Raw genomic sequence first — 22,028 nt, 5'->3', positions numbered from 1 at the left:
CCACGGTGATGTGATAAAATTCATTATATATATATATATATATATATATATATATATATATATATATTTATATATATATATATATATATATATATATATATATATATTATATATATATATATATATATATATATATATATATATATACGTAGACAACCACATGAAGGTGAAAATTAAAGACCAAATACCAAGCGCTTTCATGTATTGCGTATATAAATATATATATATATATATATATATATATATATATATATATATATATATATATATATATATGTAATATTTGTAAATTACTTTAACGTAATATTAATGGTTTTTAATGTGACTGCCAATTAAATTAGAAAATGAGTTTCTTCGAGTAGCTCGAAGTCTCATCCAAGATGCTTGGAGTTACAAACAGTTTTACTGAGCACGCCATGGCAGAAACCTTCTCTCCTCTCTCTCTCTCTCTCTCTCTCTCTCTCTCTCTCTCTCTCTCTCTCTCTCTCTCTCTCTCTCTCATTTGGCTGCAGGCTAAACGTACAGTCATATATATCGCGAATAAGTTTCTCACAATGTCATCTAAATTGTCATTGTGTGGCTGGTAGTAAATGCTTGTGTCTCCAAACATCTTGAAGTTGAATTCAAACTTTTTGAGGACCGACACCTGTTCTCTCATTTAAATGCCTAGTTGTCATAAGAAGAATTATACAATATAATATATATATATATATTATATTAAAATACATATGTATATATATACAAATAGTACTCATATATTTATATGAATATTTGTCACATACACCTTGATATTTCTTATATACCCAAATATCATTTAATAATCCAATTCATTACACCTCGGAAATAACTTACACCAGGGTAATTACAATTTTAAAGTGCTTCGTCACAGGTTTGACGAAGCAGTTATCAATTGTAATCCCCTGCGAGTGTGAGTTATTCCCGAGGTATAGTGAATTGGATATTAAACGATATTTGTGGCTCAATATTTGTGTGTATAAATATATAAATTATGTATGTATATATATGCATATACTGTATAGATATATGTATATATGTGTGTATGTATTCATGCATGCATGTATGTATGTATTTATGTTTGTCTGTATGTATGTATAACAACTCAAATTTATTTACACAAATACAGGCATTCACACGAAAACTTACACCTTTCCACTGAATGGTGAGTCTGAAAAATGAATCCGGAACGAAAAAAAAAAAAAAAACATCACTACAGCTCGAAAGCGTCGTCGTCGATACAACGTCTTAGGAACCTGTGTTATTATATTTACAGAGTTGCACCCTGTAGTGGAGTAGTGCTGTCAGTTCACTTCATGCGGTGCACTGTAGGCATTACTTGAGGCTCTTTGCAGCGTCCCTTCGGCTCCTAGCTGCAACCCCTTTCATTCCTATTACTGTACCTCTGTTCATATTTACTTTCTGTCGTCTTAATTTCCTCCCTCTCCTAACAATTGTTTCATAGTGCAACCCTCAGGTTTTCCTCCTGTTACGCCTTTCAGCGCTGAATGACCTCATAGAGTTGCAATCTATAAATGACCAGAAAGACAGTGTTCAGGACTGAAGCCTCTGGACACAGAGGGTCAGAGAGAGATGCGGTATTGGTGAGGAGATATTCGGGAGGTAGACAGAATAGGCAGGGTGCACACCATGAGCAGAGCAGCAGTGCTGTATTAAGAAACTGGAATAGTAGTGGTAGGTGTGAATTTTTTTTATATATTTCTAGGTTTTCAAGTTTATAGAATCGTGGATTTATAGATTTTCTCCGGAGTTACTTGGATTGTTTTACTTCTATACTATATATGGCCAGGAGATTCAGGGTATGCATTTTGGAGTATCGTAATTTCTCTTTTGAGAAGTTCTCTTGGCTTAAGAAGAACCTGTCTGCCCCTGTATGAGGAACATCTCCACATGTGTCAAGACTTCTTTCTTTGTTCTTCTGTAAGGGCGTCGAATCGCCTCTCCATTCTCGTGTTTCGCTCCTCATATGCCCATTGATCACGTCATATATGTTACTTGTCATTATTTCAGATTCTTTATGTATCTCATTGTATGCATCATTGTACGGCCTTTCCGCCGATATATATATATCTACCTTGTACATGTTCTGTAACGCATTATATGTCTTTTTATGCCTGTTAACAAACACAAATTCTGTATGGACGCAGCGGGGTCCCTCAGGTCGGCCGTTACCTTTCCGTCCGCTTTCCGCATTATAAACACCTGTCGAGAACAATAAAACATTACGGGCTGCTCTAGGAGCAAGTGTCCGTGCTGGCACAAGGCCAGCTAAATTTGAAACAACAATAAAACAACTGTCGAGAACAATAAAGAAGTTACGGGCTGCTGTAGGAGCAAGAGCCCGTGCTGGCACAAGGCCAGCTAAATCTGAAACAACAACAATAAAACAACTGTCGAGAACAATAAAGAAGTTACGGGCTGCTCTAGGAGCAAGAGCCCGTGCTGGCACAAGGCCAGCTAAATCTGAAACAACAACAATAAAGAATCTGTGTTTCACTTCTGACATTTCTTGAACCTCACACTTCCTTTAAGGATTAAATCGATCTCCGTTGTCCTATTCTGGCTAAGTTCTTATGAGAAGACCCAGCCTGATTTCCATTTAGTGCTAATCTTGACCCATCTGCTATTCTTTTTCTACTGGTACTATTTTAGATATTACTTCCTAACCCTCTCTGTCACATCCTTTGTTTGCCTTGCTTCTAGTGGAAATGACCTGTTTACTTCATATTTTCCGTATGTTTCTTATAGGAGAAGAGAATAATCTTTCTAATAAGAGTCATGAATGTCTCCAGCCTGTTATTCTGCTAGGGCAGAATATTTCAACCAGACTGCATCATTTGTATTTTCAACGTGAATTCCGAGGTTGGTATCAGAGTCCACTTAGCGTCACCTGCACTAGAATACAAAAGGATGATTTTTTCTTAGAATAAACAATGAATACCTTATCTTTAAACGCCAGAGAAACTGTGGGCGTGCTTCAGATTACCAAGGTTTCGCGTTTTTATTCCGTTCATTTTTCACAGAAACTTTTTAGAGAGAGAGAGACACCGACATGGCGGAAATACCTATTTATTTCATTACCAAGAATCAATGCCTAAGATTTTTATTGAAATTATAGAGAGAGAAAAGGGGAGGTTGCTTCGTAATGGTAATCATCTCCATGCAAAAAAAGTAAACAGTTATAATTACACAGTTCCCAGGAATTGGGGTTTTATTCCGTTATTTTTTTTTTTTTTTACAGAACGTATGACAGACATACTGACAAACAGATGTTACTTTGCGTACTTTACAGGATGTAAACAATTCTGTGAAAAAAATTCTTAAACACATATGTACATTGATTATTACGCAATGTGTACACAACGACGCGCATATAGACATGCAATAATATTCTATACGATAGTACAGACATGAACAGTTTTATGCTAGTTTGCCCGACAATGCATTTAGTCGTTTTCTCTGGTTTTCATTCAAAGAAAGCGGAGAATTTGTTAGGGAGCACGTCTCTCATAGAGAGCTCTACACATTTATCAATTTACAAGCTATCGTTATCTAAGCAGTAAACTCAAAGGAAGGAAATTATTCAGTGGTAATTATTTACTTATTCACCAGACTCACAGACTCAACCCTTGTTGTGACCAACTGCCGTCGACTAACTACTAGGTGCTCATTTGCTACATAGGTCAATATAGGCACATTAGTGTTTTCAGAAAACAGCGCCCAGCGAAATTTTTTTTTTAGGAAATATTAAGTGAACAGCAGTAAGTCAGTTCCAATATATGTGTGTGCGTGGGAGGAATTCTGTTTAGTAAAGATTTATTATTAATGAGAATTGTAAGAAAGATCATAAATAATTTTATCCTCAGATGTTTCAAAATCAATTATATGCAACTCTATATGGCTGTCTATCTGTCTACTGCATGTATCTATACACACACACACACACACACACACACACACACACACACACATATATATATATATATATATATATATATATATATATATACACACACGAATACATATATATATATATATATATATATATATATATATGTGTGTGTGTATAGGTATGTATATACATACACATGAGAGTGTGTGGGCGTTTCGGAAAAAAATCCCTAGTACACACAATAGCTAGACATTGCAACAAGCAAAGCAAGATATAAACCAGTGATATGAGATCAGTACCACAGTGGAAAATCTGACATCTGTCGCTACAGATTGTGTTATATAGATAACGGCTTCTGGAAGACGCCGCCACTCCATGCAGAAGCCTCAGAAGACGCGCATGAATAAGAATTGTTATTCTCCCTATATCTGCGGGACGATGAAGCTCTTGGCTTATTGGTACCACTTCCTCCTTGTTCCCATTCTATGTGAAGGTAAGAGTATACATTTCGTATGAAATGAGCTTGCGCAGATAGGATAGAACCAGTTCCCAAGAGAGGTGTGATGGAAAACACTGTGTGAGTAATGAATGAAACAGTTGTTCTGGAATTTTTGGATATTTATGGATTTTCCAATATATATATATATATATATATATATATATATATATATATATATATATATATATTTATGTATATATATACTGTATATATGCGTGTGTGTGCGTGTTTGCGCACGCGTTTTTACAGAATTTATAGGAAATTACTATTCGTGATTGCCTAAAATTTGAGTGCCCAGCCCTTGCTCCATAAAATCACCTTGTTTGAATAAAAATGCAGATATTCTGGCCCTTGTGTCCTTTAAACATAACCGCAACTTATTTTCGACAATTGCAGGGTGAAGAACTTATCGAAAGATTCTAATGTGAACTAGCATACATGTGTTCCATAGTCACAGTTTGCAAACATTTCAGTAAACAATATTTGGAAAAGATAAATCTGATTTTCTTTGTAATGCTTACTTTTAACTTTTACTCGCATTCGAAATCATCACTCTTCGTGCACAGATCTGTAGAAAACAACCTTTTAATATGTAGGATAGGTCTAAGGTAATTTCCGTTTATTGTAGGGATACAATGTGCAAGCATATACCATAACACAATTTTAACCTGAGTTCATGAAACCCTTTTCAGCAGCATGCCAACCCCCTTACCATCCCGTAGGCGACCATTGCTTACTGATAGACAACGTCATGAGGGGCTCCTGGCAACAAATGAGTGCAGTCTGCCAGTCCATTGGAGGTCATCTGGTCAATTTAAAGGATGCCAACATCCTCTACGACATCAATAGATACATCAGGGATCAAGGTAGAGTTATAACAGTATCACACGTTTTCCGTGACTGCTGTTAATTTTCCCTTTGCTCAGTGGTAGCTCTAGAAACTTTCTGTTTTAATGGGTAGGTCTATGAGCGTTTCTGAGTGCTCTCTTCTGCTACGCAATTACAGGGTGCTGTAGCAGTAACAGTCCGTGTTGGCACAAGGCCGGTTTAATCTATTACCACTGCTATTACAATCTTTTTAAGGAACATATCAAGAAACTTTCTCTATAAACATTTTTAAAAGGCATATCCGTACATAAATCACCATACATCTTTTTCTACTTTTCCACCAGTCTACCCCAGAGGAACTATCCCGTAGATATGAATCACTGAACTGACCACTCCGCCAGCTTTTGTATAGACAAATAGCCGCCATCGATAGAAGCATGCAGCATTTTTTAAAAATCGAAGCTGCATACCAACGTTACTTTTTAAGATGGTGCGTGTATTGCTGTTAATCTGTGAGAGAGCCAGTTTTTCTAATGATAGAATTGACTAACCAGTGAAATGAAAAATATCTCTCTGATGAGTAAAATTGTTTGATTGGCAATTCTTTAAAAAAAAATCGTTGATGAATATTCAACAAAACTGGCAACTTAACGTAAACCTAAGCCTTTACCAAGAACTTCTTTACCTTCTAAAAAAAAAAAAATATGAGTTACCATGACAGGAGGTTGTCGATAACATTAATCAAGGGTCGTCTAAAGTGTATTTTTAGCGTAGCAAGGACGAAAACATGGAATAAAGGGTTACTGAACCGCCAAATGAAAAGTTCATCCGTAAGAAGTTACTTGTAACAAATACTAACACTGACTTCTCGGAAGACTTACGGCCAGGAATTGTAGTATATTGCCACGGACGTTACTTTATTAAAACAACTCCAGGCTTTATGGAGGTTTAGCTTAAAAAAAAACTAGCTGTCATAGGCCTAGTCTATGCTAAACCTCACTGTTTAAAACTATGGAGGTTTAGCTTAAAAAGACTAACTTACGTGCCATAGGCCTAGCCTATGCTAAAACTCACTGTTTAAAACTACAACGGTAATTAAAGGCATAATTTATTCGTTAGTAGAATGTTATGCATTATAACCCTAAAAGTACTAGTTAATCATGCTTCTGTTATACTGATTTTAATTATATTACCGTCAATTGGGAACCTATCGAATAGGCCGCTCTTCCCGCGCTAACTTAGGTTGCTTTGGATTGACTTTGTCACTAAGATGCGACAAAAATGACAGAAATATGATGGTGTGGTAGCACTTTTATAAGATTTATGAATAGGGTTTACACCCATAAATCAAAAAATGTCGAGGAAGAAGTAAAGCAAATTTGAAGAATTATATAACTTTGTATTTTGTTACCTGTAGTACTACATCCAACAACACTTAGGGAATTCCATTTTTGACAATAGCTGGAAGATTGATATAAAAGTTGTTATTTCCAATTTGAGTAGATGTAGCACTGCTTTAACTGACGAGTTTTGATGAACGCTGACTGACTTTATAAATAAACAGAAATTGTGTCCCTTTACAAACTGAGCAATTCGACCTTAACCATGTTCTAGAACCTCACGATTTACTTATCATTCGAAAATGAGGATACAATGTAGCCTACTCTCAGCTGGTGCTCCAACACGAAAACGGAAAACTAAAAGAAGAAGAACTCTAACATTCAAGTAAAGTCAGATATCCAAAAATTAAGAAACTGGCTGTTTTTGCATTAAGTCCTAATCAAGGAGCTGTAATTGAAAGTTATTTTTTCACATATATATTCTAATCAAAGACACATTTCGATCTCGAATCCGTATTAATGTTGCAAGCGTCTTGTTCATTTTCTGACTGGCAAAGTGATGTCATTGTGCGATCGAGAGGTCAGTGAAGCCATCAAATTGAGTTAATAATTATTAACATGGCTACGGTTGTTGATGTCTCTAAAATTTATATTAAAAAAATTAAGCTGGCCGCCATTTCCAATCTTGTCCCCGTGGGTGTAGGGTGTTATAGCAGTCAGTGGACCTCACGTGGTACACTGTAGGCATTACTTAAGGGTCTTTGCAGCATCCCTTCGGCCACTAGCAGCAACCACTTTCATTCCTTTTACTGTACCTCCGTTCACATTCTCTTCCTTCCATCTGACTTTCCACCCTCTCTGACAATTGTTTCAAAGTGCAACTGCGAGGTTTTCCTCCTGTTACACCTTTCACACGTTCTTACTGTCAGTTTCCCTTTCAGCGCCGAATGACCTCATAGGTCCCAACACTTGGCCTTTGGCCTAAATTCTATATTCTAATCTATTCTATTCTAATCTTGTCTTGTTTCCAAAGGAATGGCTGACGTCAATTACTGGGTTGGAGCAACTGACAACAGGTACGAAGGCCATTGGACTTGGTCAGATGGCACGGAGTTGAAAAGGGTATCTCCTGTATGGGGAAGGCTATATGGGCAGCAGCCTGAGGGCTGGGACGAAGACCAGAACTGCGGAGCGATAGAAGTCAGGGACTTCTACTATTTGCACGACGATTCCTGCGAAGACTCTCTTTATGGGATCATTTGTCAATCAGGTGCGTTATTTAGCGCAGAAAATTTTTTTTTTATCACTGTAAAGGATAGGTCAGGCCAGGGAAAATTAGGTTAACTAAAGCACAAAGAGTACATTTCAACGTAAGGTTACTCACGGTTCTTTGCAGAGTCCCTTTTGCCCGTAGCTGTAACCCTTTTCATTCCTTTTCTGTGCCTCCGTTCTATCTTACTTTCATCCTCTCCTAACAATTGTTTCATAGTGCAACTGCGAGGTTCTCTTCCTGTTACACCTTTAAAACCTTTTTACTCTCAAGATCCCTTGCAGCACTGAATGACCACATAGGTCCCAGCGCTTGGCCTTTGGCCTAAATTTTATATACCGTTCCAATCCAGTAAGGTAAGGTTAGGTCAGATCAAGTTACTTTGGTTTGCAGGCTACAAGGTTAGGTCAGGTAAGGTTAAGTAAGATTAGTGTTAGGTTGTTCGGCATGTATACTGTATAAAGTACAGGATTCTACCCGTGAAATTTATATAATTTAAGGCAGGGTTACAGTGAATTTAATTTTGCAGATAGGGATATTACAATCATTACAGTATTTTTACAGGAAGCATGACCTAAATGTTTTTATCAAACGTTTCACGGTTTTGTCAGAGTTTAACAGCTGTTATACCGTTTTCTTTTCTAGATTCTGACAATGAAGAGATGGTCACAGGATCTTTGCCAAGCTATGGTGAGTATGATAAAGTGGATCTTGGCACAGGCCAGATACCTCTACCTATGAAAATAAATATTTTGAAAATCTGAAAAGGTAAACATTCGAAGTTTTTCCCTGTTATTAGAAGAGCCACAGTTTTAGAAGCGATTCATTTAAACTCTTTCTATTGATATTCAGTTATACCACTGGGCTTAGTAGAGTATTGATATTAAGTTATCCCACTGAGCGTAGAAGAGTATTTGGAAATACATCAAGTCGACCCTGACTGCGTGTTGCAATAATTTCACATGAGCCTATTTCCCCTTGCTTTAAGTTTTAAGTCTCCACAATGCAAATACTGTGTTGACACTTTTCTGAGTGTATCACCGAGGCATTTATGCAGAAGAGTTTGCAGAGCTGATTTATTCTTGCTTCTCTGTATCAAAGAATGTCCTCCTCCTTATGAGAAAATTGGAAACGCTTGCCTTCGAGTTCACGTTGAAAATGCCTACAACTGGACCGACGCTAAGGAGCTGTGCTACGGGCTGCATACTCACATGGCCAAATTTGATGACGCCAATCTGATAGGGGACCTTTACGAATACCTTATGGATAAAGGTGAGTTGATATCTTATTCAGATTCTTGTGAATCACTTATGTTTTTATGCCTTACTTCTCGAGTATAACGTTTTAATGCAGGTTTATGAAGAAAATTCTGTTTATTTTTGTAATTAGTACGTTTTTCAGAGAAAAAGAGCAGATAGTTTTATGAATGCATTATTGAAAACCCAAGGCTCTCATACTTGCTTGATCCTGGAATGATAAGGAATTATCAAAATCTATGGACTTTCAGGATTTTGTTCCGTCATATCTTGTAACGTACTACATATAATCTACTTCCATATATTTTCAAACCTGTAGTTTTCGAATCTCCAAAAAACTTAATGTCAATATCTTTGTTAGCCAGTTCAGTATATATATAATATATATATATATATATATATATATATATATATATATATATATATATATATATATATATACACTGGCAAATTTTAACTTAACTAAATTACGATAAAAGAAACTTTATGCGCAGTTATAAAATGACCGACAGTTCTTTAAAAATTTTCGCAGGAGTGAACACATCTTTGTGGATTGGTGGCAACGACAATGACATCGAAGGTCACTGGGTATGGCACGACGGATCAGAGGTCAGACTGGGTACGCCATTTTGGAATGTCTTAAATGAAATGCTACAAGAGCCTGGGGGCGGGGACTTGCAGAACTGTATGTCTATGTTTTACGGAAAAACGTACCATTTCGGTGATGACCCCTGCAATAATACAAGAGGGGTCGTGTGCCAGTATGATGTGGGTTACTGAAGCTTTGGTTAAAATGCCGTCAGTGCGCCTCACGGGTACTGTAGGCATTACTAAAGGTTCATGCCTATGTTTATAGGCCTTGGGTCTTGCAGCGTTCCTTCGGTCCCTAACTGCGCTTTTTTTTTTTTTTTTTTTAGCGTTTTACCGTGCCTCCATTCCCGATCTCCTTCTTCAGTCTCCCTGTCCAATACTTCCAACTATTACTTCTTTTATTTTCTGGATTTCTGTCGCGCTGTCCAGCCCCTCCAACACTCTCTTTTCACTGCTTGAAACGCTGACTGGCCGAAGGTGCCCCAATTTGTGGGTCTACAGTCTAATTTTCAAAAATCAAATAAAAACTGGGGAATATATATGTTATCATTTACTATTTTTCAACAACGATACTAATATTAACACTTCTGAGCAGGTGGATATCTGAACCAGTCAGACTAGGATTCAGATCTGGAATTATTGACAGATAAACTGGAAATGATTTGACGCAGACTGTCAAATTATAATGATCCTGTTTATCTTTCTCCCGAAAATCTGTATTAGTAGCCTATACCTTAGTTTTACCAGACCACTGAGCTGATTAACAGCTTTCCTAGGGCTTGCCCGAAGGATTAGACTTATTTAACGTGGCAAAGAACCAATTGGTTACTTAGCAACGGGACCTACAACTTATTGTGAACGAACCATTATAGCGAGAAATGAATTTCTATCACCAGAAATAAATTCCTCTAACTCTTCATTAGCTGGCCGGAGAGTCGAACTCGGGCCCAGCGAACAACTCTACCGACTCGCCCAAGGAAGAACTTAATAAAAAAAAAAAACATAATATCTACATATGGGAGAGCAAGGGCAACAGAAACTTTTTCAAATTTTCTTTGTCGTTTATCTATTCCAAATATTTTTGTTTTCAAATATTAGAATGCAGCATTATATATATATATATATATATATATATATATATATATATATATATATATATAAATATATATATAAATATATATATATATATATATATATATATATATATACAGTATATACATACTGAATATACTCAAAAGCTTCAGTTCGATTACACAAGATGTGAAGTTGCAAGACTCATACCTGCAAGTTGACGACGGACGGAGTCAACTACAACAGAATTCGCGTGGCGAGTTAAGAAGAGAATTACACATGAGATTCAGCAATATGGTGACAAGATCCCTATGAGTAATCCTTCCCGAGTGGTGGGCATCGTTGCAATTCAGTTCTCTGTTTCGTAGTAAATCATGGCTGCCGCGTCTGAGTCGCAGTTCGTTGCACTCAGATGTGTCGGCCATATTGAGCGGTAAGCTCGAATCCCACCACCACAGTCCCGGATGGCGGAAGCCTGATGTGAGATGATCGCGGTATGAGGTCACATTATTTAACCGAGTACTGCTTTCGTTTAGTCTAGCTGCAGATATTACTTTGTTTTGCGTTTCCTCGCCATCCGTGGATTCATTTTTTACGTCCAGAGTACTATTATGACGTTTAACATCAGGATACTTTCTCTGTTTCATGGTGTCGAATGCTGCAGAATTAACTGTACTGACAGGCTTGCTAGTCGCATTGGCGGAATCGGGCGGTATTTCCACACTATGGCCAACGCTGTTTACATCTCCCGAATGTTTTCTGAACTTGCGTAACTCATAAAGAAAATACGACTCGTTCCAGTCAAAGAGTGCGTCACTCATGACGCTGTTAAGTACTACGTCATACCATGGGTCCGTTCTCCTGAGACGAGATTGCGGTAGTACTAGGACCCGCGTTTGACGCGAGAGCTGCAATGAAAAGAATCTTTGAAATATATGGCAAAGTCTGTTATTTACTTTGTGTAGTTTATTTTGTGTACCCATTTATTTTCAGCATGATTTACTCCAGTGATACTATTTGAGAAATCATAATCAGAGTGAATAGATTTCATGTAAAGACATCTCGGTCAGGTAATAACTAATCCATATACCTTTTTTGACTTGCTGTCTTCTGATGAAGCTACCCGAATACAGAAAACATACTGATTATGGTCTTGTATAAACAAAACATTGATGGTGACCAAACATACTTGAAACATATGTCTATTTAAATCTTTCGGCGTTCATTTATGAATATTTACACCCTACACAGTTCGGGAATGGCACTGTATATGCTGAAAGCTATTCTCTAAACATTGTAATTGCTTGTAGGACGATATCAGGAATATTCAGATATTGGCCATTCATATGTGAATACATGTTATAACAAAAAATATGGAGTGCTTTTTTTGAACAAACCAAAACGAGGCGAGTAAGAAATCTGTATGACCAATTTTTTTATGGTATATAATTACTCTTCATAATAGTACGACTATGTACCACTATAGCCACAACTCCAGACACGAAAAAAAAAATCAGAACGTCAACAACATCCATATCGTCATACATTCCTGACCAAGAGAAGGTGCTTTCTGAAGCCATTGCGATTCGTCCCACGATTGCAGGGTTCAATATTTATAAGCCTCGACATCGTAGACATAACCATCATCCGTTGCACTACAGCATACAAAAAAAAAAAAAAAAAAACATTCAACGTTACCGCCTTCAGTACAAACCTGGTCCAACAAGGGAACAACAATCTTATGGAGGTCATGCAGTTCGTCCAGTGTTTCCCGCGCATGAACAGCCGAGTCTTGGCGGGAGCGTTCCAGGAGCCAAGAGGAGTAACCTAAACATATTTGATTTTATTTGAATGTTTAACGGGAAGAATACTTTTATTAATATATACTGTATATGCATATATATATATATATATATATATATATATATATATATATATATATGTATGTATATGTGTTTTACTATGGAAATGGATATTGATAGACTTACAAACTTTCATCTTTGGAGGTTAAACTGATAATAATGGCTATTGAAGCTTTTGAAATTGAAATTTTGATATATATATATATATATATATATATATATATATATATATATATATATATATGTATATGTGTTTTTGCATTATGTAAATGGAAATTAGTAGACTTACAAACTTTCATCTTTGGAGGTTAAAACTGATAATAATAGCTATTGAAGCTTTTGAAATTGAAATTTTGAAATATATATATATATATATATATATATATATATATATATATATATATGTATATGTGTTTTGCAAAATGGAAATTATAGACTTACAAACTTTCATCTTTGGAGGTTAAAACTGATAATAATGGCTATTGAAGCTTTTGAAATTGCGGCGAAATAGTAATTGGAAGGGGTGAGAAATGCAGATACTATAATTGATCGAGGTTTGATGATTATTCGCTTCTGTGGAGACCATCAGGTAAACATGAAAATTTTGAAAGTTACATTTGTAAAAATCGCGATGATGCACACTGAAGCTTTATTAATACCCAGGTTTCAGAATGGAGAGAAATTATGCCGACTGAATAATTCGCAAATATTTTCGTCAGTCCCTAGGAGGCTAAGGAAACAATGAAACGACATTGTTTGCGGCTTATGTCTATAAGTGGACTGTTTTTAGTTTTCTGTAAAAGGAAACTATTGAGATGGCTATTTGTCTGTCCGCCCTCAGATCTTAAAAATTACTGGGGCTAGAGGGCTGCAAATTGGTATGTTGATCATCCACCCTCCAACCAAACATATCAAATTGCAGCCTTCCAGCCTCAGTGGTTTTTATTTTACTTAAGGTTAAAGTTAGCCATGCTCGTACGTCTGGCACCGCTATGGGTGCCAATAGCACATGCCACTACCTGGCCATGGCTGAAAGTTTCATGGGCCGCGGCTGAGAGTTTCATGGGCCATGGCTGAGAGTTTCATACAGCATTATACGCTGTACAGAAAACTCAGAGCATTTTTTACTTTTTATTTTATTCAGATACGGTGACAAGAAATGGGAAAAAAGGACAAGGACTTTAGTTTATACCAGGGTTCAATGACGATCTCTCTCTCTCTCTCTCTCTCTCTCTCTCTCTCTTGGATATTATTGAGTTTCAGATCACATTTAAAATTCTAAGTAAACTTCACATACTTCTCCACTTATCTTATTTGTTTATCGTAAGTTCTTTTTTAGTCCAAACTTCATTTTTTAAAAGGCTCAAGATTTGCAAACCCCGTCAGTGAAAGACAGTAACAGCTATTGGCTATTAAGAGCAGTTATAAGAAAACCTTCCGTCATTCCTCGATTACGAGGAATAACGTGTGCGAGGAATCGTTGGGAAATGTCGGTGATAATTCGACAACCTGTGCTTGCTTGATTTCATAAATGAATTTTAAACACAAGTTACCGTCTAATGCTCATGCTCGCGGTCAGTCATTGGCTGCACAACCGCGTCACTTAACGGCATCTCATCTTTGATTGGTTATTGAGAATCTACTTAAGGTGGGGGGGGGGATGGATTGCCACTTTTCCCCTAGGTGGCAGTATGAATGTTGACCTCGTGGCGTGTGTTCGTGTCATGGTAGCCTCCTATCGTTTCAAATCTCTGCGTCATTATTGCCTGTTTTAGCGTAATGGAGAGGTAATGAAACGTTAAGTACAGTGATAGTGGTAGGCGTGTGTAACAACTGGAACGTAGTATTTCACTTAATGGTTCCATTTATTTGTTCGTATCGTGGAAGCCAGACATGTATTTTATTTTTGCGAGAGTGAAAGTAGAATTAATAGAAATTTCATTGATTTCATGCAGAAATCTGCAGGGGAAGAGTAAATTTCAGAATGTGAATAGGATGATTAAATGGTGCGGAAAGAAACTTATTTAAATCTTGTGATAATTTAAAAGTGGCTGAGATTGTAATGGCGGTTAGAGCCTGAGTGATGAAATGTGGACCTTAGAAACAAGCCCTCAAGCAAAGCACAGCCTTAGTAAAAAAAAAAAAAGTATACATCTGTTTAAGTACGATTATGTTGGAGTAGCACACTTGCACAATCTTAAGTTTATTGATCGCACATGCAGTCTTGTGAGGCCAACGCAATTGTAACGGGCCAACAAGCAAATAATAGGCCTAGTGTTTAGGTTCCCATAGGTATCAAATACTTATATATATATATATATATATATATATATATATATATATATATATATATATATATATATATATATATATATTAATTAATTCACGGTGAATATGTTGTGTTGTCAGTGCTTTATATCTTAACTAGACATTATCATAGTTGTCACAGTTTCATAGGATCACAGACCGCTCCAGGAGCAAGAACCCATGCTGCCGTTAAGACCAGCTTAGTCAACAAGTGTCTGTAGCACTTGTTAACAGCCCAGTAATTTTCCAAAAATGGTTTTCTCAGTGGGATTATGTTTGCGTTTGATATACCAGGTCAACTAGATATAATGACAGTGTTTATATCGTTAAAAGAACCAGACAATAACTAATGGTAATCATTTAACAATTGGTCTGCATGGTCCACACATGGTAGCATTCTTTGGTGTGTTGTGTGATCATGGGTCCGTTTTGGTAACGTTGCTACTACGACTAGATTTTTTCGTGCTGATGTTCACCGACAAAATTATTATGTTTTGCGCTGTTTGTAGATGTATTAGAATTTTTCACGAAAAAATATTATTGCAAGATTTATGAGCAAGCTTCTTCGGCTAAGAAAATATAGCAAAACAAACCGGACATGTAATAAAATGCTGATAAAGATGGACTTTGTGGGAATGTTAAACGAACAACGTAGAACATAAACAACCTGCAGCACGGAGCAGCCTTGGCCACAGCGAAAAAGCGTAAGTACAGCAGAGATTTCCTTTCTGTCTCTCATGAGCACGAATGTAATGCTGTTTTGGGGAATGTGATAAATTGACAGATCCACTTTTACCGGAATGTTCTCCCTAATTATGTAGCAGAATCGTTGGGCTAAAGAATTTCAAACCTTGTGCAAATGCTGCTGTGTTAAGCAGGTAACATGAATAGCACCCCATAGCATGGTATGCCTTAATGGTTTCTAACAGAAGACCTCGGCACAGAGAAATCGTTATTAATATTTTTTACCGAAAAATATGGGAAAGGGTGTATATTTGGCAGTATAGGCGAAACGATTTGAGAAATTTTACATCTTTTGTTCATGCCCTTGCCTCGCTCCCCAAATGGTACTAGACACGACGCCTTGCGGAGCCTTTCTGTAGAATTACCTATTTGACTTTGTTATTTATCCTATTTGTTGTTATTTAGCCTTTACGTTGTCATGTCTCTTTCATAGATTGATATTCACTTCTCCATTTCCTATACCCTGGGCTTGTGACATTCTGCTTTCCCAGCAAGAGTTGCAGTTTGGCTTGTAATAATAATGAAATGACAAATTTTGTGGTGTGATTAGCCGCAATGGAGGCTGTTTGCTTGGCCTGTAATGTAATTAAGGAGTTTTAAGAGGGAAAAGATAAAGAGGTCAGGGAGAGTGTTGGAACATACTGGAGCACGATGTAGTGTTTTTTTTCGCACCTTGTAATTTCGTTCCTTCAGTGATAACTAATTGGTCTCGTTTTCTTACTTCAAGGAGTAGTTAGAGTTTGCATTAAATTACACTAGTATTATAGCTAACACTACGTTTCGTGAAAAAAACAAAGCTCATCAATTTGAACATCTGCGTGTACAACAAAGTCAGCTAATCGCGAATTTAGCTAAAAAACACTATGAAACTTTTACTATAGGTCTAGCTGATGGCTATGTTTTAGCAATAATTTTGTAAAATATAGGTTAGTCCTTTCTTAGTATATATTATGCAATGTAACTAATAATACTAGTTAATCGTACTTCTGCTTTACTCATCTAAAGTGTATTGTCACCGGGCATGAATAATATTCGATAAGCTACTCCTCTCGCACAAAGGTGCCGAGCTTAGGCTGCCCTTGGTTAGCTATGGAAGCAAGATGCAAAAAGATGTAAACAATGTTCGTGTGACAGCGCTTTTAGAGGTGGGTGGTGTGACACCGCTTTTAGAGTTGGGTGGTTCTGTAGGTCTAAAGCGGGGATGGGGTGTGTTTGTTGTGACGAATCACAGTTGATAAAAACTTCTGTGAAGGTTTTTTTAATAAACGGAAAGCTTTTTACACTGGGATTTTATTGTAATTGCGTGTGCGTGAGTATGTTCTCTCTCTCTCTCTCTCTCTCTCTCTCTCTCTCTCTCTCTCTCTCTCTCTCTCTCTCTCTGTATATATATATATATATATATATATATATTATATATATATATACACACAACACACGTAACAAACATATGCTTATTTTATCAATTCTATATCAGGTTTACCCGACAACACCTACAGTGAATCCAAAGCAGTTTGATGAGCCAACTTGATTGCAATATCTCTTTGATAGAAGTGTAAACTTCAAAGCATTGGAAATGAAAGTTAAACATTTTCACTGAATGAAGTAAAATGCTAAATAAAAACTATGTATGGTGTACGAGGAGATTCGTCATCTTTCCTTAGTAATATAAGTTGTTATTAAGTAACATGTCTTGCGTGCACTGAAATGTTACATTTCTTATATAGCTAATAAATAAGCTTTCTGGAGTTTAATCTCTTGGGTAATTAGAGAGTCAAATAAGATGAGATAGGACGATAATTTCCAAATAATTTAACTGTTGCACTAGGCCTAACTGACATTAATTCCACGCAGGCCTCTCGTAGCGGATCTTGAAGTTCCATCTATTTGCTTTTATTAATTATCCTACAAACGCACTTTTATTTCCTTAGTTGCTTTGGCGTCTAGTATTTTGAATGTCTTAAATATGCATGGTTTCTGTAATTTAATTGAAAACCTTACCCGTTACTGGGTTATCCTGCTAACTGCACTTTAATTGTATACCTCACTAGTAATTACAGGATAGTATGAGCTGTAATCGAACCTAAATCTGTAGGCGATTAGGGCATTACATATAAGCTATAATTTACCTTAAAATATCTTTGATTACGACATAGCTTTAGTTATAGTTTAACCGCAGTTCTCACTCCTATTACGATAAAAGCTATGAATTCAGTATAGCCATAATTTTAGTTGCACAAATACTATCAGTGCCATAAAGTCGTGCAATGTATAACCTACTTTCAAATCACAATTACTGTAATATTGTACAAGCTGCAAGTTGATCATTAGTCTGCTGAATAACTAGAAAGTCATCCTAAATTCCTTTAGATGATTATGAAATCGCCCAGACAAATATTTAATTGAAAAAAAATCAGCGATTGGAAACTTTTAAGAGCTGTGGTTGCCAAACAAATATCCTTAGCAATTGTAACATCGTTTAAGCTGCGGTTTCATCGCAGATCTTCTCGTGACAATAGCAATCTATAAACGATGGGTTAACGGGAAATATTCCTAGTTATTATAACATAAGATTTGTTCTATATCTCAGATTTATTCTGTATCTTACCAATGACAAGAACGTCTGGGGGTAACTCGGCGCCTGCAACCCATCTTTGCAACTGCATGACCTCTTCCGTATATCTCATCTTGGACGCCACTGACACGTAAAATGGGGCCATCCTGAAAGAATGATATTCTCTGTGATGCACGGTTTATTTCTGCAGTCAGAATTGTTAGTTTTGATAAAAAAAAAAAAGTCGCTCGTTTACTTGTATAGATTAGTTGGTTTATGAGGATTGGTAGAAACCAGGATGATAGGGCAGAGAAAGTTAGTTTGTATGGTGGGAGAATGGAAGAGGTTGATTCAAATAAGCATATTTGATAGTAAAATAAGGATTACGGCAGGATGACGGAATAGGTGAGTCAAAATAAATGAAGCAAAAAATGCAGCACGTTACGTATCAAGGGAAGCTAGTGTGGAACTGTATGAAGAGATTATTGAGCTAACTCTCCTTTAAGGAAGTGAGGTGTAGATGTTGATTTAGGAAAGAGAAGGTTTTGGCTGTTGAGATGCACTGTTTGCATTGTATATACAGTTAAAAAGAACTGGAAATGTGAAGACAAGTAAATGGTAAAAAGGCTAGCATAGATGAAAGAATGGAATGGAGAACTTTGAGGTGAACTGGTTATGTGGAGGAATGGGAAACAATATGTTGGTGAAAAAAGTGTAAACCCAAAAGCGTTTAGAGGTTGGGAGATGTGAAGGTCTAGGATTAGATATACAGTACGTTGGGAGCGAAGCATTGGAATGGAAGGGTCCTAAGAGCCAGGTAAATAGTGCAATGCCTGTAGGGGGCTCAACGTGCTGCCGATGAGCCTCGTGTGTCGTTGTATAAAGAGACTGATAATGTGGGAGTTTCACTGTACAGAGGGTTCGTCCATGATTCTGACGGTAAATCATGAATGTGATAGTGACTTATGCTTTCTGTGGAACCACTCCTTGCTATAGTGACTTATGCTGCCTTTGCAGTCACCCCATGTTGTATATAATATATATATATATATATATATATATATATATATATATATATATATATATAAATATAAATATATATATGTGTGTGTATATGTATGTATGTGTGTATAATATATATATATATATATATATATATATATATACTATATATATATATTATAATATATATATATATATATATATATATATATATATGTATATATATATATATATATATATATATATATATATATAATATATATATATACTATATATATAACAACTCAACTCTGTCATAGCTGGGGAGAAAGGGAGCTGGGGATTGTTTGATCCATGTGCACAAGCGCTGCCGGGGTCTAGCGATGACAGGCTGGGCAGCCGATCCGAGGCTACGGTCTACCCCCCAACGCCAAATCAAAGGCCTTCAAAAAGAAGGCATCATTAACCCCATATAAAAAAATGGGGAAAAAGCACGTTAAACGAAGAAGAAGAATATATATATATATATATATATATATATATATAATATATATATATATATAAAGCTATATATCACAAAGCTATAATAAACAAATGTAACAAAAACGATCTTACCTGAACTGGATGCGCAGGCTAGGTTCAAGCTTCGAGTAGGCACTGATGTTCTTCTTAAACCGCACGTGCTCAACATTTGACCATTTTTGTCCATTCTGAAATAAAGAAGACGAGAGGAATGTCTTTGTGTGACGGGAGCAGAATTTCCTAACACATTCTCAGCTGTACAAATTCGTTTGTTCTTGGTGGGGTTATGTTCGTGTAAACCTCGTTATTGTTTATACAGGCTTTCATGTATTATTATTATTGTTATTTTTATTATTATCCCATTTGGTAAGGCTCCTGTTTTGTAAGAATTATTAATTTAATTTTACGTCATGTCTCCAGGTCTCAGCCCTTTGAATTGATTTACACCGGCATCCATGTTCAGGTTTTCAAACCTGATTATACGCAAAACCTTTAAAAATTGTCGGTTACGTTATTTTTCGGTCGAAAATGAAACAAAATTAAAAAAAAAAAATTACTCGATATATTGATTCAGGAGGAAGAACAGTCTTTAACTAAAATTAATGATACTGTAAAAATAAATGTAAATAATTAATGTCAAATTGCCAAAGTGCTCTCTTATGATGGGTTTTGCTTTTAGATTTTAAGTTTTAAATACCGTATTTTGTGGGGAAATTCGGTGACTAGTAACTGCCTTGGTTTGATTTTTCATCTTGAAATATATTTTGTTTCCTGGCTCTTCAGTTGCTCTGAGTTATCGTTCATTACAATCTCTCTCTCTCTCTCTCTCTCTCTCTCTCTCTCTCTCTCTCTCTCTCACGCACATTCGGTTATTACTGAGCAGTCGCATATGCTGTAATTTAAAGAAACTTGGTTACACACTTGCCACACTTCTGGTTATTATTATTATTATATTATTATTATTATTATTATTATTATTATTATTGTTGTTGTTTGTTGTTGTTACTCACATTAATTTCAAAGTGATAGTAACGATCCAATTTATTTAGGAGCTCCGCCATCACGAATCTGACTTTCGAATCACCCATGAACAGAATCCAGAGTTGCCCTCTCGTCTCGATCCTCTTCCGAAAACAAAAGACGGTCGTCGACGGCTCGTCGTAAGGCGCTATGGCGCAGGGAACGAAGGGCAACGTCCCTCCGGCGGCGGTAATTCGACTGTTGCCCAAAAGGAACGGCGGAACGCCCCTGTTACTTTCTGTTCCTCCACTTGCTCCCGTTTCCTCCTCTTTTCTCGTTCTCGCGGACGTCTGGGCACCCGCCGTCCCGTTTCCGTAGTAGACGAGCCGCGGAAGAAGCAGGGATAACTTTTGATACTCTTGACTGCTGATCATCGCACCGCCTCCCTGCCTCCTCTGCAACACTTCTTCGACAACCGACGACCCGAAGAGCCTGTCTCGGTTCAGGTTGCTCGTTGGGCGACTGTCTGCGACGAAGGGGAAGGCGAAGGGGGAACCAGATGCGCCTTTGAAAGTTTGCTCATCTAGAGGCACTCGTTTGCTCACGATCAATTCGCCTCTCGGCGTTCCCGTTATGGAGAAAAGAGAGCGGCAGTTGCTGTTTTCTTCCCACGATATCTGCTCGGGAGGACTTGCACCCAGTGAGTTCTTGGGCGGTGATTTTAAATGATTAGATGATTTTCCTCTGATTGAAACTTTCTTTTTGTTTGTTGTACTTGCCACTGCATTTTCTCTGGTTATGTTGTTCCCGCTTGAGGCGAATCTTGGGCTTGACTTCTGTTTCAATGACTAACAGCAGCAGAAAGCTTAATGCGCACGCAATTTCGATGGCGAGTCTTCTTCGGTTCTCCATTCTGTGTAGACTTGAAATTAGAATTTATTGACGTAATCCGAGGATAGAATATGGATGGAGATAGCTTACGTAAGAATACGTAATTCTCTAAGTATTCTGGAAATTAAACGTGAGTGAGGCATTTCGTTGGAAAGCAGTCCTACAGAAAGTTCATTCCCTTTAAACGTTTCATCGTTTATCCTCAAGGGGGTACTATATTATATTAAAAAAAGACATTGCACTATATATTAAATGTCCCTTTATTGTCAAGCAAATGAACATTTCATCCACCAAAACACTTCGGTATCACTTTCAACAACACCATTGTTTCAAAAGCCCTTAGAACCAGTGGCATGTGTGCGCTTCAACTTCGGTTATTGTTATGACTACAGCTGAAGAACTCTGTTATTATGATTACTGTTGGAGA

General features: G+C 36.9%; 3 protein-coding genes across 10 annotated transcripts in view; 2 read left to right on the top strand and 1 right to left on the bottom strand.

The window, feature by feature from the left end:
* Positions 1 to 4,228: 4,228 nt before the first annotated feature.
* On the top strand, positions 4,229 to 10,249 carry LOC136836100 (macrophage mannose receptor 1-like). 2 transcript variants are annotated; one of them, XM_067100081.1, is made up of 6 exons: positions 4,229 to 4,421; positions 5,123 to 5,293; positions 7,629 to 7,865; positions 8,511 to 8,555; positions 8,967 to 9,137; positions 9,654 to 10,249. In XM_067100081.1, exons 1-6 carry the CDS (start codon positions 4,304 to 4,306, stop codon positions 9,899 to 9,901), a joined length of 990 nt encoding a protein of 329 aa, XP_066956182.1. In that variant the 5' UTR covers positions 4,229 to 4,303; the 3' UTR covers positions 9,902 to 10,249. The 2 variants fall into 2 exon arrangements, with proteins under 2 accessions (XP_066956182.1, XP_066956181.1); XM_067100080.1 differs by having other exon boundaries at positions 4,231 to 4,421; positions 5,120 to 5,293.
* A 678-nt stretch (positions 10,250 to 10,927) lies between these two features.
* LOC136836597 (uncharacterized) overlaps positions 10,928 to 22,028 on the bottom strand; it is a 12,314-nt gene continuing 1,213 nt past the window's right edge. Inside the window, exons 2-7 of the mRNA XM_067101051.1 lie at positions 20,761 to 21,417; positions 20,610 to 20,642; positions 19,844 to 19,938; positions 18,275 to 18,432; positions 12,498 to 12,610; positions 10,928 to 11,766 (exon numbers count right to left, since the gene is read on the bottom strand). Coding sequence (XP_066957152.1) covers positions 11,017 to 11,766; positions 12,498 to 12,610; positions 18,275 to 18,432; positions 19,844 to 19,938; positions 20,610 to 20,642; positions 20,761 to 21,417 — 1,806 coding nt within the window. The 3' untranslated portion in view covers positions 10,928 to 11,016. The remainder of the gene's footprint in view (positions 11,767 to 12,497; positions 12,611 to 18,274; positions 18,433 to 19,843; positions 19,939 to 20,609; positions 20,643 to 20,760; positions 21,418 to 22,028) is intronic.
* Positions 14,298 to 22,028, top strand: part of LOC136836098 (protein Star-like) — a 162,889-nt gene continuing 155,158 nt past the window's right edge. For 2 of the 7 annotated variants that reach the window (XM_067100075.1, XM_067100073.1), the window contains exon 1: positions 15,097 to 15,656. The gene's annotated coding sequence lies outside the window, so the exon portion shown is untranslated. Of the gene's footprint in view, positions 14,433 to 15,096; positions 15,657 to 22,028 lie in introns of those variants that run through there. The other 5 variants (XM_067100071.1, XM_067100068.1, XM_067100070.1 and 2 more) reach the window with 5 other exon arrangements.

Source organism: Macrobrachium rosenbergii, chromosome 56, assembly GCF_040412425.1.
Source record: "Macrobrachium rosenbergii isolate ZJJX-2024 chromosome 56, ASM4041242v1, whole genome shotgun sequence".
Lineage (NCBI taxonomy): Eukaryota > Metazoa > Arthropoda > Malacostraca > Decapoda > Palaemonidae > Macrobrachium > Macrobrachium rosenbergii.
Note: the sequence above shows the minus strand (reverse complement) of the source record. Positions and strands in the feature narration are given on the sequence as shown.

What these genes read in the sequence shown, in the direction of transcription:
- LOC136836100 (XM_067100080.1), top strand. Translation starts at nt 4,304, where the DNA reads ATGCAGAAGCCTCAGAAGACGCGCATGAATAAGAATTGTTATTCTCCC. An exon ending in TGTTCCCATTCTATGTGAAG is followed by an intron (nt 4,422 to 5,119) that starts GTAAGAGTATAC and finishes AACCCTTTTCAG; the next exon opens with CAGCATGCCAACCCCCTTAC. An exon ending in TAGATACATCAGGGATCAAG is followed by an intron (nt 5,294 to 7,628) that starts GTAGAGTTATAA and finishes TTGTTTCCAAAG; the next exon opens with GAATGGCTGACGTCAATTAC.